The sequence below is a fragment of the Pelophylax lessonae genome, assembly GCF_965119305.1.
Source record: "Pelophylax lessonae genome assembly, chromosome: 9".
Lineage (NCBI taxonomy): Eukaryota > Metazoa > Chordata > Amphibia > Anura > Ranidae > Pelophylax > Pelophylax lessonae.
In genome coordinates, this window is record NC_138776.1 from 78,647,588 (window position 1) to 78,663,200 (window position 15,613).

General features: G+C 41.0%; 2 protein-coding genes across 2 annotated transcripts in view; both read right to left on the minus strand.

Moving 5' to 3' along the window:
* Positions 1–15,613, minus strand: part of LOC309564224 (alpha-2-macroglobulin-like protein 1) — a 368,264-nt gene that overhangs the window by 19,108 nt on the left and 333,543 nt on the right. The window contains exon 30 of the mRNA XM_082268851.1: positions 165–380. Coding sequence (XP_082124977.1) covers positions 165–380 — 216 coding nt within the window. The remainder of the gene's footprint in view (positions 1–164; positions 381–15,613) is intronic.
* Positions 4,992–15,613, minus strand: part of LOC309563300 (pregnancy zone protein-like) — a gene marked incomplete at its 3' end in the record, with an annotated part of 120,450 nt that continues 109,828 nt past the window's right edge. The window contains exons 25-29 of the mRNA XM_082267702.1: positions 13,817–13,993; positions 13,003–13,081; positions 6,556–6,712; positions 5,445–5,519; positions 4,992–5,204 (exon numbers count right to left, since the gene is read on the minus strand). Of these exons, the coding sequence (XP_082123828.1) occupies positions 4,992–5,204; positions 5,445–5,519; positions 6,556–6,712; positions 13,003–13,081; positions 13,817–13,993 (701 nt within the window). The remainder of the gene's footprint in view (positions 5,205–5,444; positions 5,520–6,555; positions 6,713–13,002; positions 13,082–13,816; positions 13,994–15,613) is intronic.

Here is a 15,613-nt window from a genome sequence, read left to right on the forward strand (position 1 = left end):
TACAGAGGTTGTAACCCTCTTTCACTCTGTTCAAAATAAAATAAAAAAGCTTTGTCTTTAGTACTACTTTTACACACACGTTGCTCATATCCCTTATCACCCACAACTAGATTTCCAGCTCCTAGAAAGTTTTGGTATAATCATGTTTGCTTGTCATCTCTCACCTGTACATAGACACAGCCACTCCCTGTAGTTGTCACTGTGTAGTTTCCCGGAATGCCAGGTAGTGTCGCCCTCTGGAGGAGGAGTCGGTTATTGTTATTCACATGGAACTTCTCCAGAAATGCTGTGTTGGAAGTGATCGTCACTATCACATCTCTTTTACCACTATATACCGCCTCTGCATACTTGGAAAGAGCCTGGAGAGCCACAACTGTGTCCTGGGTAGAGAAATCAGAGAAGTTGGCAAATTGGTTAAAAAAAGAACAATCTAGCTAAAAGGAAAAACATTTTAGAAGCAGTTATAACAGCCAATGTAAAATACTTATAAGGGTATAAGGTAAGTAGAGTGTTTTAAAGAAAAAATGAAGGGCTGGTTCACACCACAAAAACACACTTTGGATGCTTTCTAGTTGCATTTATGCTTACAGCTCACACCACAAAAGCTCCCTCTGAATGCGTTTCTGCATGCTGGTTTTGATGCGTTTTCAATGCGTTCCAGTGCATTTTTTCCCTTTTTGTTTTTCCTTTTTTTCCAAGGTTTCCCTTTTTTTTGCTGTAATGGATTTTGGTGAGTTTTGATTCGTTTTTTCACGCTTTTTGCCGCGCTCCAGTACAGTGCTGTGCAGAAAAAATGCAGCATGTTCTAATTTTTTTGACTGCACTGAAACACACTGGAATGCACTGCACTGGAATGAACTTTGCCACTAGAACCCACATAACTTACTGTCCATGTGTTTTTGATGCAGGAAAAAAAAATGCACTGGACTGCATCCGGTGTGAACTGGGCTGGCCCTAAGTGTGTTGACAGGCACTTAGAGATGCCTGCGCTATTGAAGTTGCCTATGGCCAGAATAGTGAGACTGTAGCAAGCAAATAGATTAGTAGTTAGTGTTAAAGAAATTTCACAGTGTTAAAGCAACTGGAGGTACGCATCTCAGTGGTTTGTAGCCTCATCAACTTGCTTGGCAAACACAAGGGCTGTCAGAAATCTCAGCCTTATCTAAGATTAACTTTGCGAAAATGGATTATTTGTTAAGGCATTTGTTCCCATAGATATCTATTAAATTTCCCTAACCATTGTTCATCTCCTCACAACTGATATGCTAAGGGGTCAGACTTCGAACACCTCTTGCCTGTTCCCCCTAAAAATTAATGAATTCATTAAATAATCTGAAGACTTTTACTCCTGAAAGGATCCAGTTTCTAAGAATTGTCCTGAAAATCTATTTTACGTTTCTACTTTAATACCTGGGTGGATGAAAATCCTCCAAATGCATTTTGTTGTTTGCTCAGCCATCTGACAATTTGAAAAGCTCCCCGAAAGTCTACTGAGGGTGCTGAGAGCAAAGCCAGGAGGACGTAGGATGTCAATTCCACCTCTGTAGAAGAAGCCCGGTGCCAGAACAGATCAGAAGGAGATGTGGGCTTTGGTTGCCAGTACAGTTCCCCCTCTAGATGAGGAGTGCAAAGATGACACAAGAAAAGTAAAAAATGTGGATATCGTTTTACCTTATTTCATTGTAAGTAGAGATTGCAAATAATAAGTAAGCAATCATTTATGTTTACACTGTATATTTCAATATGCCTGGAAAAGTGTATGTATAGCAACTGTGTGTGTATATACACACTGAACAAAATTATAAACGCAACACTTATGTTAATGCCCCCATTTTCCATGAGCTGAACTCAAAGATCTAAGATTTTTTCTATGTACACAAAAGGCCTATTTCTCTCAAATATTGCTCACGAATCTGTCTAAATCTGTGTTAGTGATGACTTCTCCTTTGCCGAGATAATCCTTCCACCTCACAGGTGTGGCATATCAAGATGCTGATTAGACAGCATGATTATTGCACAGGTGTGCCTTAGGCTGCCCACAATAAAGGCCACTCTAAAATGTGCAGTTTTATCACACAGCGCAATGCCACAGATGTCGCAAGTTTTGAGGGAGTGTGCAATTGGCATGCTGACTGTAGGAATGTCCACCAGAGCTGTTGCCCGTGAATTGAATGTCAATTCCTCTACCATGAGCCCTCTCCAAAGGCATTTCAGAGAATTTGGCAGTACATCCAACCAGCCTCACAAACGCAGACCACATGTAAACACACCAGCCAAGGACCTCCACATCCAGCATATTCACCTCCAAGATCATCTGAGACCAGCCACCCGGACAGCTGCTGCAACAATCGGTTTGCATAGCCAAAGAATTTCTGCACAAACTGTCAGAAACCATCTCAGGGAAGCTCATCTGCATGCTCGTCGTCCTCATCGGAGTCTGCACCTGACTGCAGTTTGTCATCGTAACCGACTTGAGTGGGCAAATACTCACATTCAATGGTGTCTGGCACTTTGGAGAGGTGTTCTCTTCACAGATGATTCCCAGTTTTCACTGTACAGGCCAGATGGCAGACAGTGTGTATGGCATTGTGTGGGGGAGCAGTTTGCTGATGTCAACGTTGTAGATCGAGTGGCCCATGGTGGTGGTAGGGTTATGGTATGGGCAGGCTGATGTTATGGACAACGAACACAGGTGCATTTTATTGAAGGCATTTTGAATGCACAGAGATACCGTTATGAGATCCTGAGGCCAATTGTTGTGCCATTCATCCACGACCATCACCTCATGTTGCAGCATAATAATGCACAACCCCATGTTGCAAGGATCTGTACACAATTCCTGGAAGCTGAAAACATCCCAGTTCTTGCATGGCCAGCATACTCACCGGACATATCACCCATTGAGCATGTTTGGGATGCTCTGGATCAGCGTATACAATGGCGTGTTCCAGGTCCTGCCATAAACCAGCAACTTCACACAGCCATTGAAGAGAAGTGGACCAACAATCCACACGCCACAATCAACAACCTGATCAACTCTATGCGAAGGAGATGTGCTGCACTGTGAGAGGCAAATGGTGGTCACACCAGACTGGTTTTCGGACCCCCCGGACCCCCACCCCCCGATACAGTAAAACTGCACATTTTAGACTGGCCTTTATTGTGACCAGCCTAAGGCACACCTGCGCAATAATCATGCTGTCTAATCAACATCTTGATATGCCACACCTGTGAGGTGGATGGATTATCTCGGCAAAGGAGAATTGCTCACTAACACAGATTTAGACAGATTTGTGAACAATATTTATGAGAAATAGGCCTTTTGTACACATAGAAAAAGTATTAGATCTTTGAGTTCAGCTCATGAAAAATGGGGGCAAAAAATAAAAGTGTTGCGTTTATAATTTTGTTCAGTGTATATATGTATATATATATATATATATATATATATATTGTAGGAAGGCGACCCCGGGTCACTGTGTGTGTTAGCAGTCTATGCCTGGTTTTGGTTAAGACAGGCCTGCTGATTGCACACCTGTGGGCTGGGTTCATATTATTCCAAGGTTTAGCACTCGGAGCTCCCAGTTGGAGACAGCTGCACCCGGGCAGACATGAGGTCTGGCCTAAGAGTCAGTGCAGCACGAGGCTGCTATCTGTGTGCACCCTGTTGGGTGAGCGAAGTCTGTGGGAGACAGACAAAGGCCTGGAGTTTGAGGCCACAGCAGCAGCGCTGCAAGTACAAACCCGGAGGGCTGAATGACCGTTTATTTTTGCTGAGGATTGAAATGCTGAAACCCCTGCGTGGGAAACCTATGTTTTTTTTCTACTTGATGAACTTTCCTTTAATAAACATGGGTCAGGAAAGCCCTTAAAAGAAAGAAAAAGTGAGTGGGGGGTGTCCTTTAAACGCTCTACACTTGATGCAAATCTCACTATATGTATGTATATATATATATATATATATATATATATATATATATATATACACACACACACACATATAGTGTAAAAGATTGTTTGTTTTCAGGTTTGAAATAGCACAACTGTTAGCTTATTTGTTGCTGTTTGTGTCTTGCTGAGAAGATTTAGTTTCATTACCTGTCCTGGAGACACAACAAGAAGGTAGAGAAAATCTCTAAAACGTAAAGTGAATCTCCAAAGAAAAGGTTATGACTATGCATACACTTCACTGGGCTGTAGATATTGGTTGCTGATAGTAAAATTAGTATTTGATTCACTTAGATATCTATTCCTTTTGCAATTTCTAGAAATGAGCCTTAAATTCTACTACAGGTTCTAAAAAATGGATGAAGTATCAGACCACTTTGCAATAACTTCAGTTTTCATTTAGTAGAAAAAATACATGGGGTGCTGGATCTCCTAAAGCAGTAGGTGTTCTCAGACAGGTCTTAAGGAATGTAAAGGAATGAAACCATATTAATCCTTAGGATCCTTCCAATTCTATCAATCTACAGTAGTTTTGTTAAATAATCCCAAGCCCTGATGAATTTGGACCCTTAGAAACCCCCAAAACCAGTTGGATTTTTATGATGTAAGGGACTGAATAGAACTAAATCTGGACTATAACAATTCTGCCATTGGTGTTTTCCTGCTTGCACACCCAGTTCTTCAGTTTTCATATATCAGTTAGTAGTTGTGTTTGCTTTCTAGTATGTGCAGTTTAAAAATATATCCCCTGTCCATGGTGCTGAAACTAGTAGTTTGCCTGGTAGTATCACTGATAGTGATACTTCTTGAATTTCACTTTGATAGAAACCACAACTGCTAAACAACTAAACTACTGAATACAATCAAAATTCAATATTCACAAAAATTTACCAATATCTTTTATGCATATTAATTAAAAGAGAAGTCCATACACAGTTCAAATACATATAGTTTTCTTAGTGTTTGTAATTTTGTTCAGTTGGGTTTTGATCCAACGTATTCCTTTGTGACACAGAACCATCGTTCTGTGTCACAAAGGAATATTAGGAATTTTTAACTCTACTTTCTAAGGTTCCATTGTCAAAGGTGTTACCTCTTCTCACAGCTCTTTGATCCAGTCTGTTCAACATGATCTGACGGTTGTACATGTCACCATATAAAGTGAATGCATAGGCCAGCAATGCCTGGGTGTACATATTAGTCACACTGATTGCCAGCTGTTGCAGACAAGTCACTGAATCCCTGACAACTGGACTCTGAAAAAGAAATCATATCAGTACCAACCTGCTAAATTGCATGTATTTGTTCGAGAGAACATGGTCATGTTATAGTATACGCATGGTTACAATAACAAAATGCTCGGCATATCTCTCCAATACATGCCCAATTCCCAATGTTTTGTCACTGCACCGGTGTACTTACTCTATTATGACATGAAAACCACAACCTAAATAACTGATTCCGATGACTATTTCTGCACTCTTAATGGCACTTACATCTTTTGGTACATCCGCCTCCAGCAGTGCTATGGTCACATATGCAGACAAAGAAACATCATCTTCCACTCCTCCCTGCAACACATATATCACTGGCTCAGAGCACACATAGAAAATAGGGACACATATAAACATAGAAATAATACTTTGTTTCTTTCTTAGCAAGATATTAGCCACATAATGGTGTTGATTTACTAAACGTAAATAAGCTGTTCACTTTGAAAGGGAATTTCCCAGGGGCTTAGTGAATGTAGTGAAATTTTGCTTTGCAAAGAATACTCAATTAACATGCACGTAAAAAATATACTTCATGTTTGCTTGCATATGATTGGATGACAGATGTCAGCACAGCCTAACCTCACTGACTAAGCTCTGGAGAAAGTTCCCTTGCAGAGTGCAACTTCCCTTGAAAAGTTATTTACCTTTAGTAATACTACCACAGTAATTGAATGGTTTTCAATAAGATCGCCAACCCATATACATGCATTATAAGAATGCATGTATATTATATCCCCTGAACATACATACAGCAGTTAGCCTCTTATAAATGCTTAATAATAACGAAAAAACATAGCACCATACAATTCCAAAGTGTATATAAAGCCCAAACTTTTTTTTGTTAGTTTTAGATTAAGTAGGAAAGGTTAAGACCCTGTCAGTATTTTTTTTTTTTTGGTTGTCTGTTCTACTTGTGGCCATTCCCATTCCTTACATTCTCAGATACAGAGTAAGAAATATCAGGATATCTCTCCAAAGTGAGGGAATACTCCCTTCTAGAAACAAGTTGCCAAATTGTAATTGATTTGCCCTCATCCTTGTGACAGCTCAAAAATTGTAGAGTTGCAACTTGGGTTTCCCATTTCTATTTTTAATCTCCCATCCTTGGTGAGACAATAGTCATCGGGACCAATAGTGAGGGTGGATCTCCCCAGTAGGGACACAGATGACAATACCAACCGGACAGAAGGTCTAACCCCTCTCCACTCTCTTGCACAAATGTGCTATCCTTATTCTGTAGACTTGTATTGGTGTACACTTTCATTGCCATCCAAATAATATCACAGCACCAAGACAATTCATTGACCTTTGCTTTGGTCAGTAGTTGGTTTACCTTTAGAGCAGATTGGAAGAGCTTGCCAACATTACGGAAGCAGCCGGTATAGTATCGGTTTTTTGTCAACCAAGAGAAGGAATTACTCAAATGAATGTCATCAACATACATGTATTTTTTGGCTTTGCTGAATGACTTCACTACGAAGGCAGTAAGCCTACAAAGACAATAAGGCTAATCTTAAAAGAAGAAGAAGAGAACACAGTAAAAATGGTATTACCTAAAAATTATATTTGAATTGCACTTACATAAAGCAAGACCAGAGAATACATATAGAGAATACCACTCCACATAAAATCTTCCTAAATAGAGACAAATAATGTCATCAATGCTCCTGCTGATAGCACCAGGACCAGTTTCCTTCCATGATTCATGATGACGTCACCAACAGGATTGCCTTGTGCGTTACATCTATGAAGACTTCAATAGAGGACCACTGAAAAAGTCTCAATCAATGTACCACGTAAGGTGCAGTTCTCTCTGTGATGTCATCACACTACACAGAAGGAAGCCAATCTAGGTGCTATCTTCAGGAGCACAGACAGCGTTCTTTGATCCCTGTTTAAGAAGATTTTATGTCGAGTCATGTCTGTGGGCAGAGTTACCTCCACCCACAGAACGAGAGAGAGAGAGAGAGAGAGAGAGAGACACGTTATATATTTTATATTTATTATCACGATCACTACTTATATTTCTCAACTACTATTTATTTTTTTCAAGATTTATGCACGTTTTTACCCACAGGAATTGATTTTGATCCGATATTTATTCAGTTTTTTTATATTTACTTTTACTAATACTATTAATTGTGGAATTGTATTTAACACTATTGCACTTTATAATCACTTGAGTGTTGGTTAAGATTTAACACCAAGCAAGCGCTGTATTTGGTCGGATAGACCAATCGCTCATAATTATTCATTAAACAGGTGTCCAGCAGACAGCTGTTTATTAAAGGTTGTTACCTAACAAAGAATACCCTTTCCCTTTCATGCTGTCAGCAATGGCACCACCTGGAAGAGAAATGTCACAAGGAAGGCCTGAGAAAGAAAATAATTTCTTTACACAAGAAAGGTGAAGGCTACAAGATCAGCAACGCTTTACTTATCAGTCAGAATGCTGTAGCAAAAGTGATACAAAAATTTAACAAAAATGGAACTGAAACCATCTCACAGAGATGTCCAGGCTGTTCATGGAAGTTAACACCTCGACAGGAGCGTCTTCTGATGAGAAGGGTTGAAGAAAATCGCCATGCAAGTTCACTGCAGTTAGCTAAAGAAGTAGAAAGCCAAACTTTCCCATGACACAATATGGGGTTCACTGCAGAGGAATGGCATGCATTGGTGCCATCCATGAACGAAGCCTCCCCTAAAGCCTATGCACAAAAAAGCCCGCCTACAATTTGCCAGGGCCCATGCTAAAAAAGAAGAAGACTATTGGGACTCTGTACTCTGGAGTGATGAGACCAAGATAAATGTTTTTGGAACTGATGGCTTCAAAACTGTATGGTGTCGCAAAGGTGAGGAGTGAAAAGAAAAATGCATGGTGCCTACAATGAAACGTGGTGGCAGAACATGTAGATGTAAAGGACATGTGTGAAAGAACATGTAGATGACATACACGATGGGTCCCCTGAAAGTCCTGTTGCAAGACATTTTAAGAATTGCGCCAAGTGCAATCTGGCTAATCTAAATTATATGATGATCAATAGGATACATTCTGGACCTCAGGGCGGTGATTTAAATAAATGAACACAGAGCCATAAATCATAACGTATGGGTTATATAGCCACCTTTAGGTGAAGGACACTGGAAACCAATCAGAATTGATGCCCCACTATATAACCCCTCTCACACAGGAAGTACCTCAGTTTTGTAGTAAGCAATAAAGACCATAAAAAATAGGAGAGGGACCTCTGTGTCCCATGATGTACTTCAAGAAATGGATTTTACAGGTAAGTCTGTATTAAAAAATCAATTTTTCTTTTCGTACATCATAACGTATGGGATGTCCCAAAGCAATGCATCTGAGGGGAGGGGGACATCAAACAATACCACCATCTGACGCCAAAAAAAGGATTACATCGCTGCCTGAAGAACACTGCGGCCAAATGCAGATTCCTCCTGGGTCCCAACATCCACTCGATAGAAACGAGTGAACGTATGCACCGACAACCAGGTCGCGACCTTGCAAATCTGAGCCATAGAGGCTTGATGGCAATGTGTTCAAGAGGCACCTTCTCCTCTGGTAGAATGTGCCTTTACAGAAAAAGGTGGAACTTTCCCTACTAGATCATACTCCTGGGTAATATCCTGGCGAATCCAAAAAGAAATCCTTTACAGAAATGTTTCCTGTAAGTAAAACTTAAGTGCACGCATTACATCAAGAGAATGCAATAACCTTTCCTCCTCTGAGTGAGGATCTGTAAAAAAGGAAGGTAGTATAATGTCCTGATTCAAATGAAAGGCGGACACCACTTTGGACAAAAAAAATCTGGGTGTGGACGTAAAATCACCCTATCTTGATGAAATATCAAGAATGGCTCTTTACAAGAAAGAGCTGCTAGTTCCGATACCCTTCTAGCTGAAGTTATCGTAATCAAAAAGACCAGTTTTCTGGTCAAAAGAACCAGGGGAACATGCCCCAGAGGCTCAAAAGGCTGTTTTTGCAAGACTGCCAACAGAAAATTTAAGTTCCAAGGACATAATGGTGGCTTCACAGGTGGAAGCAAACGTAACTCTCCCTGGACGAAGGTCTGAACCAAGGAATGGGAAGCGATCGGTTCCTGGAAAAAAAAGATAAGCCCGAAATCTGCCCTTTGATAGTACTCAAGGCTAACTTCATATCTACTCCTGTTTAAAGGAAAGCTAGAATTCTCCCAATGATATAATTGCAGGGATACCATTTCCTGTCCTCACACCAGGCAATGTAGGATTTCCAGACTCTGTAATAAATGTTTCTGGAGACAGGTTTTCTAGCATATATCAGTGTATGAACTTCAGGGCCAGATACACCCTGCTCCTTCAAGATTAAGGCTTCAATAGCCAAGCCGTCAAATTTAGAGACTGTACAGCAGGGTGGAATATCGGCCCTTGAGAGAGTAGGTCCAGACGCAGTTGAAGGGTCCAAGGCCTCATCACTGCCAATCTCTGGATTTGTGCAAACGAACGCCTCCTCAGCCATGCCAAAGCTACCAGAATCACCCTCTAGCTGGATTCTGTGCAAAAGATGTGGTATCAGCTGTACCGGGAATCAGGGAATACTCCTCCCAAGGACTCACGAAAGCATCTACTCCGACTGCGAGTGGATCCCTGATCCTGGACACAAATTTCTTCAACTTGTTGTTGAACCTGGGTGCCAACTGATCTACGTCTGGAATCCTACAGCGTAGGCAGATTGATTGAAAAATCTTAGGGTGTAAGGACCATTCCCCCAGAAACATCTGTTGACGACTCAAAAAGTCTGCCTGCCAGTTCTCTATTCCTGGAATAAAAATTGCTGTCAGGCATGGCACAAACTTCTCTGCCAAAGACAGAATGAAGCTCACCTCTTTCTGGGCTGACCGACTCCTTGTGCCTTCTTGATGGTTGATATAAGCTACAGCCGTGGCATTGTCGGATTGTACCCTGACAGGGTGGCCCTGAAGTCTGGACGTCCAGAATTTCAAAGCCCAACTGACTGCTTGGATTTGCAAAATGTTGATGGAGAGACCTTTCTCTACCCAAGACCATTTCCCCTGGACAATGGCTTCCTCCAGAACCACTCCCCAGCTGGAGAGACTTGCATCTGTAGTGACTAATTTCCAAGTCACTGGAAGAAAGGATTTCTCTTTCTCTAGATTTCTGGTCAACAACCACTAATTTAGACTCTGACGTACTCTTGGTACCAGAGACATGGATCGGCTCAGAGACCTTTCTGGTCCAGGCAGACAGAATGTTGTTCTGTAAGGGTCTGGCATGGAATTGGGCATAGGGAACTACCTTGAATGGGGACACCATCTTCCCTAGAAACATTATGCAAAGGCATATAGAAGGATATCTCAGCCTTACTACGGACCGAACCTGATCCTCCAGGTCTGCAACCTTTCTTGCTGGCAAGAATATCTTTTGCCTGTGCTGTGTCCACAAAAAGACCCAGATATTCCAGACAATGGACCGGCTGTAATGCTTACTTCACCATATTCAGTATCCAATCTAGACGTTCTAGGAACTGTACTGTCTGGAGGATATTTTGGCTTAGAGCCAAAGCCGACCGATCTATTAGTCATAGATCGTCCAAATATCCTATTATAGATATCCCTCGGGACCTTAGAACAGCCAATACTGGAGCTAGGATCTTTGTGAAAACTCTTGGAGTTGTGGCTAACCCGAAGGGCAGGGTCACAAACTGAAAATGACAGTTCTCTATTGCAAAGCGTAGGAACCTTTGATGAGCCTGGAATATAGGCGCGTGAAAATATGCATCCTTGATGTCTATGGAAGCTAGAAATTCCTCTCCCTGCAGGGAGGCTACGACTGACCGAATTGACTTCAGCCGGAAAGTATGAACGTTCAGAAACCAGTTTAAAGCTTTGAGATCCAGAATAGGTCTCACATCCCTGTTTGGTTTGGAGATCTGGCGGTAAATTTGACCTTATAAACCGGGATGCAGGAATACCCGAAATTCCAGTTTGTACCCCTGTGAAATGGTGGAGATAACCCAGTTGTCTTGGATCGATTGCACTAAAATCTTTGAGAACTGCTGCAGCCCTCCCCTCACCCACGTGAGTGGGGGCGCCTCTTCACAGAGAGGGCTTAGCAGAAGACTTGGCTGATTTCTGGGCCCAGGGCTTTTTCTGTCCCAGCCCCAAAAGCTTGGTTCCAGATCCAGATTGTTGAGGCCATCACCACTGTCTGGAAGTAGAAGCACTGGTATTTTGAGTGCTGGGGATTTTGAAAGAAGGACACTTGCTCTTCCTCTTTACGGGTAGCAACATACTCTCCCCCCCCCCCCCCCCCAGATCTTTTAGATATACCTATCCAGATCATCACCAAAAAGGCGTTCTCCCTGAAAAGGGAAGCCAGCCAGTAATTTTTTACATGGTAATTCCGCAGACCAATTTTTTAACCAAAGGATTCTGCGCATATGCGCTGATATTTAGAGCAAATCGTGACATTTGCCTTATGGAGTTCGTAAGAGCATCCACTGCAAAACTTAAAGTGCGAGGTAGATCTGACAGATCTTCCACAGACTCTCCTTAAAGGTAAGTCACCTATTATGGTTTGTCGAATGAAAGAAACCCCACCTGACCCTCCATGGAACCCCCCCTTTAGACTATATTTGGGGCTACCTATAGGCAGGGCTCTCCAGTGTTGGATTGGTGGGGCCTGCTGCTGTGGTCTGTTACTTGTTTTTATCTTTGGACTTATGGTAAGACACTATGATGTGCTTACTTGTAATAGATGGTTTGGAAATACATCTCAATGCTCAATGGCATATCCTTGGGTATAAGAATTGTTTCATATGTTTGCATCTTTTTTCCCTTTTCTCTATATGTATAGTGTGGCTTGGGGGATTATTTGTCCATTTTAGTGAAGCTTTAGCTGTTCCGCTGGCCAATTTGTGAAGCTGTATACGCCTTCGGTCTGGGATGTGCTTATACTGTTTGGTCTCCCCCTAATTGGAACGTATCCAACACTACATATGGTAGGTATATATTTGATTGTTGTGGTAAAGTTTTTTTTTTTTTTTTTCTGTTGTATAAACTAATGTATGGTTTATTTGTGTTGGAAAAAAAGTTTTTCATTCCTTATACACTTATTAGACATCTGTGGATTACATGCAAATAACAGAAAGCCTTGAAGAAGCGGGGTGTATATACCGAGATACAGGTCTGCATTTCTTTGCATGATTAGATGTTGTACCATGTTTTAAAGTCATTGTATGTGCAATATGTTTTGGGCTCTATATGGCCCGGTTGTCTGATTGTCTATTAGATAAAAATAATAAATAAATGCTTTTAATATTTTTTTTTAAACAAACAATATTTATGACTGTTTTATGGGAGTTAACATTAAAAAAGCCCAATTTCCCTCTTTCATCAAGGACGGTTCTAGTGTCTATTTAGTATACATAGGGCTGGTTTCTCCCAGACACTTTGGCTATCATTGCCATAATATTAGAATATACTTATGGATTATACGTACATACACATCAAGGGGGAAAAAGTAATTTATAATGACTTAAAGCCCAATTAAGAGAGAGGGTGAGCATTGCAGTACAAGTTGTTTTTCTATTTTCAAATGCCTTGGGCTTTTTTTTATTTTTTTAAATTAAACCTTGGAGTTTTGCTTTAAACTAAAAGGGTTTGCAACACATATATTACAGGTGGAAGAAATGTGTTGTTTAATGAATTAAGTGTTTTCATTCTGATGAGATACGTCTCATGATACCATCAACTAAACTCACCATGTGTTTCCATCCTCGCTGTTTCCAAATGCACTGTATGATCCATCGGCATGTTTGTACTTGAGCTGCCTCTGATACCCTGCACCCAAAACACAAGTGATCACTCTATTAACAAAAATGACAGACAATAAATTTGCAGAAGAGATTCTACTAAAACCAGGTTAAATTGCTACAATTATCACACCATAATATATACACTATATTGCCAAAAGTATTGGGACGCCTGCCTTTACATGCACATGAACTTTAATGGCATTCCAGTCTTAGTTCGTAGGGTTCAATATTGAGTTGGCTTTAACAGCTTCAACTCTTCTAGGAAGGCTGCCAACAAGGTTTAAGAGTGTTTATGGGAATGTTTGATCATTATTTCAGAAGCGCATTTGTGAGGTCAGGCACTGATGTTGAATGAGAAGGCCTAGCTTGCAGTCTGTGCTCTAATTCATCCCAAAGTTGTTCTATCGGGTTGAGGTCAGATCTCTGTGCAAGCCAGTCAAGTTCCTACACCCCAAACTCACTCATCCATTTCTTTATAGACCTTGCTTTGTCCACTGGTGTGCAATCATGTTGGAGCAGGAAGGGGACATCCCCAAAATGTTCCTACAAAGTTGGGAACATGAAAGTGTCCAAAAAGACTCGGCATGCTTACCTAAAGAATTCTCTTTACTGGAACTAAGAGGCCAAGCCCAACCCCTGAGAAACAACCGCACACCAAACCCCCCCCCCCTCTCTACCAAATGATTTGGACCACTACAGTGGTACACATTCCACACTTTAGGAAACACAATGAGGTCTAAGTGATAACAAAGTCTCTTACCTTTCTCCATGAACTCAGTGGCTTTGCTCTTGATCTCATCAGTCAGCTGATTTGTTTTCTCCAGATACTGCAGAACAAAGATATTGGGGGCAAAGCGGACCATGTTTTGCTCCCCACACCCATATGGCATAGCCAACAGTCTGTCCATATTCTGCATGGCTGTACCCATTATATCTCCTGCAGGAAATAGAAGATGCAACAATATGGGTTTGAAGAACTGCTAACAGATATTGTGTGTACAGAGTACCCTTTCTCAAGCTGGGTTCCATGGAACCCTAGGATTCCTCCAGAGGTTTCTAAGGATTCCTTGAGTTCCTCTCAGATGAATAACTATTGACAACCATGGAAATTTTAGCTATCTGTAAGGGGGTTTCCTCCTAATGACCACAAATGTAAAGGGCATTATTCCTGATAACCATCACACTAATGTACTGTGAGCTGTAGATATAATAATTTTTAGCAGGCGTTTCCTGAACACAGAAAGGTTTTTCAAGGGTTCCTCCTGTTAAAAAGACTGAGAAAGTCTAGTATATAGCAATAGCATAAGTTATTATATCTATCTGTCTACAATTTAAGTACAAACCCAATTCCAAAAAAGTTGGGACACTGTACAAATACACTGTACAAATTGTGAGTAAAAAAGGAATGGACTAATTTACAAATCTCATAAACTTATATTTTATTCACAATATAATATATATAACATATCAAATGTTGAAAGTGAGACATTTTGAAATGTCATGCCAAATATTGGCTCATTTTGGATTTCATGAGAGCTACACATTCCAAAAAAGTTGGGACGGGTAGCAATAATAGGCCGGAAAAGTTAAATGTACATATAAGGAGCAGCTAGAGGATCAATTTGCAACTTATTAAGTCAATTGGCAACATGATAGGGTATAAAAAGAGCCTCTCAGAGTCGCAGTGTCTCTCAGAAGTCAAGATGGGCAGAGGATCGCCAATTCCCCCAATGCTGCGGCGAAAAATAGTGGAGCAATATCAGAAAGGAGTTTCTCAGAGAAAAATTGCAAAGAGTTTGAAGTTATCATCATCTACAGTGCATAATATCATCCAAAGATTCAGAGAATCTGGAACAATCTCTGTGCGTAAGGGTCAAGGCCGGAAAACCATACTGGATGCCCGTGATCTTGAGGCCCTTAGACGGCACTGCATCACATACAGGAATGCTACTGTAATGGAAATCACAACATGGGCTCAGGAATACTTCCAGAAAACATTGTCGGTGAACACAATCCACCGTGCCATTCGCCGTTGCCGGCTGAATCTCTATAGACCAAAAAAGAAGCCATATCTAAACATGATCCAGAAGCTCAGACATTTTCTCTGGGCCCAGGCTCATTTAAAATGGACTGTGGCAAAGTGGAAAACTGTTCAGTGGTCAGACGAATCAAAATTTGAAGTTCTTTTTGGAGAACTGGGATGCCATGTCATCCGGACTAAAGAGGACAAGGACAACCCAAGTTGTTATCAGCGCTCATTTCAGAAGCCTGCATCTCTGATGGTATGGGGTTGCATGAGTGTGTGTGGCATGGGCAGCCTGTATTAGACAAGAATGGGACAACATTCCTATTCCTAAACTTGAGCAACTTGTCTCCTCAGTCCCCAGATGTTTGCAGACTGTTATAAAAAGAAGAGGGGATGCCACAAAGTGGTATACATGGCTTTGTCCCAACTTTTTTGAGATGTGTTGATGCCATGAAATTTAAAATCAACTTTTTTCCCTTAAAATGATACATTTTCTCAGTTTAAACAATTGATATGTCATCTACCATATAT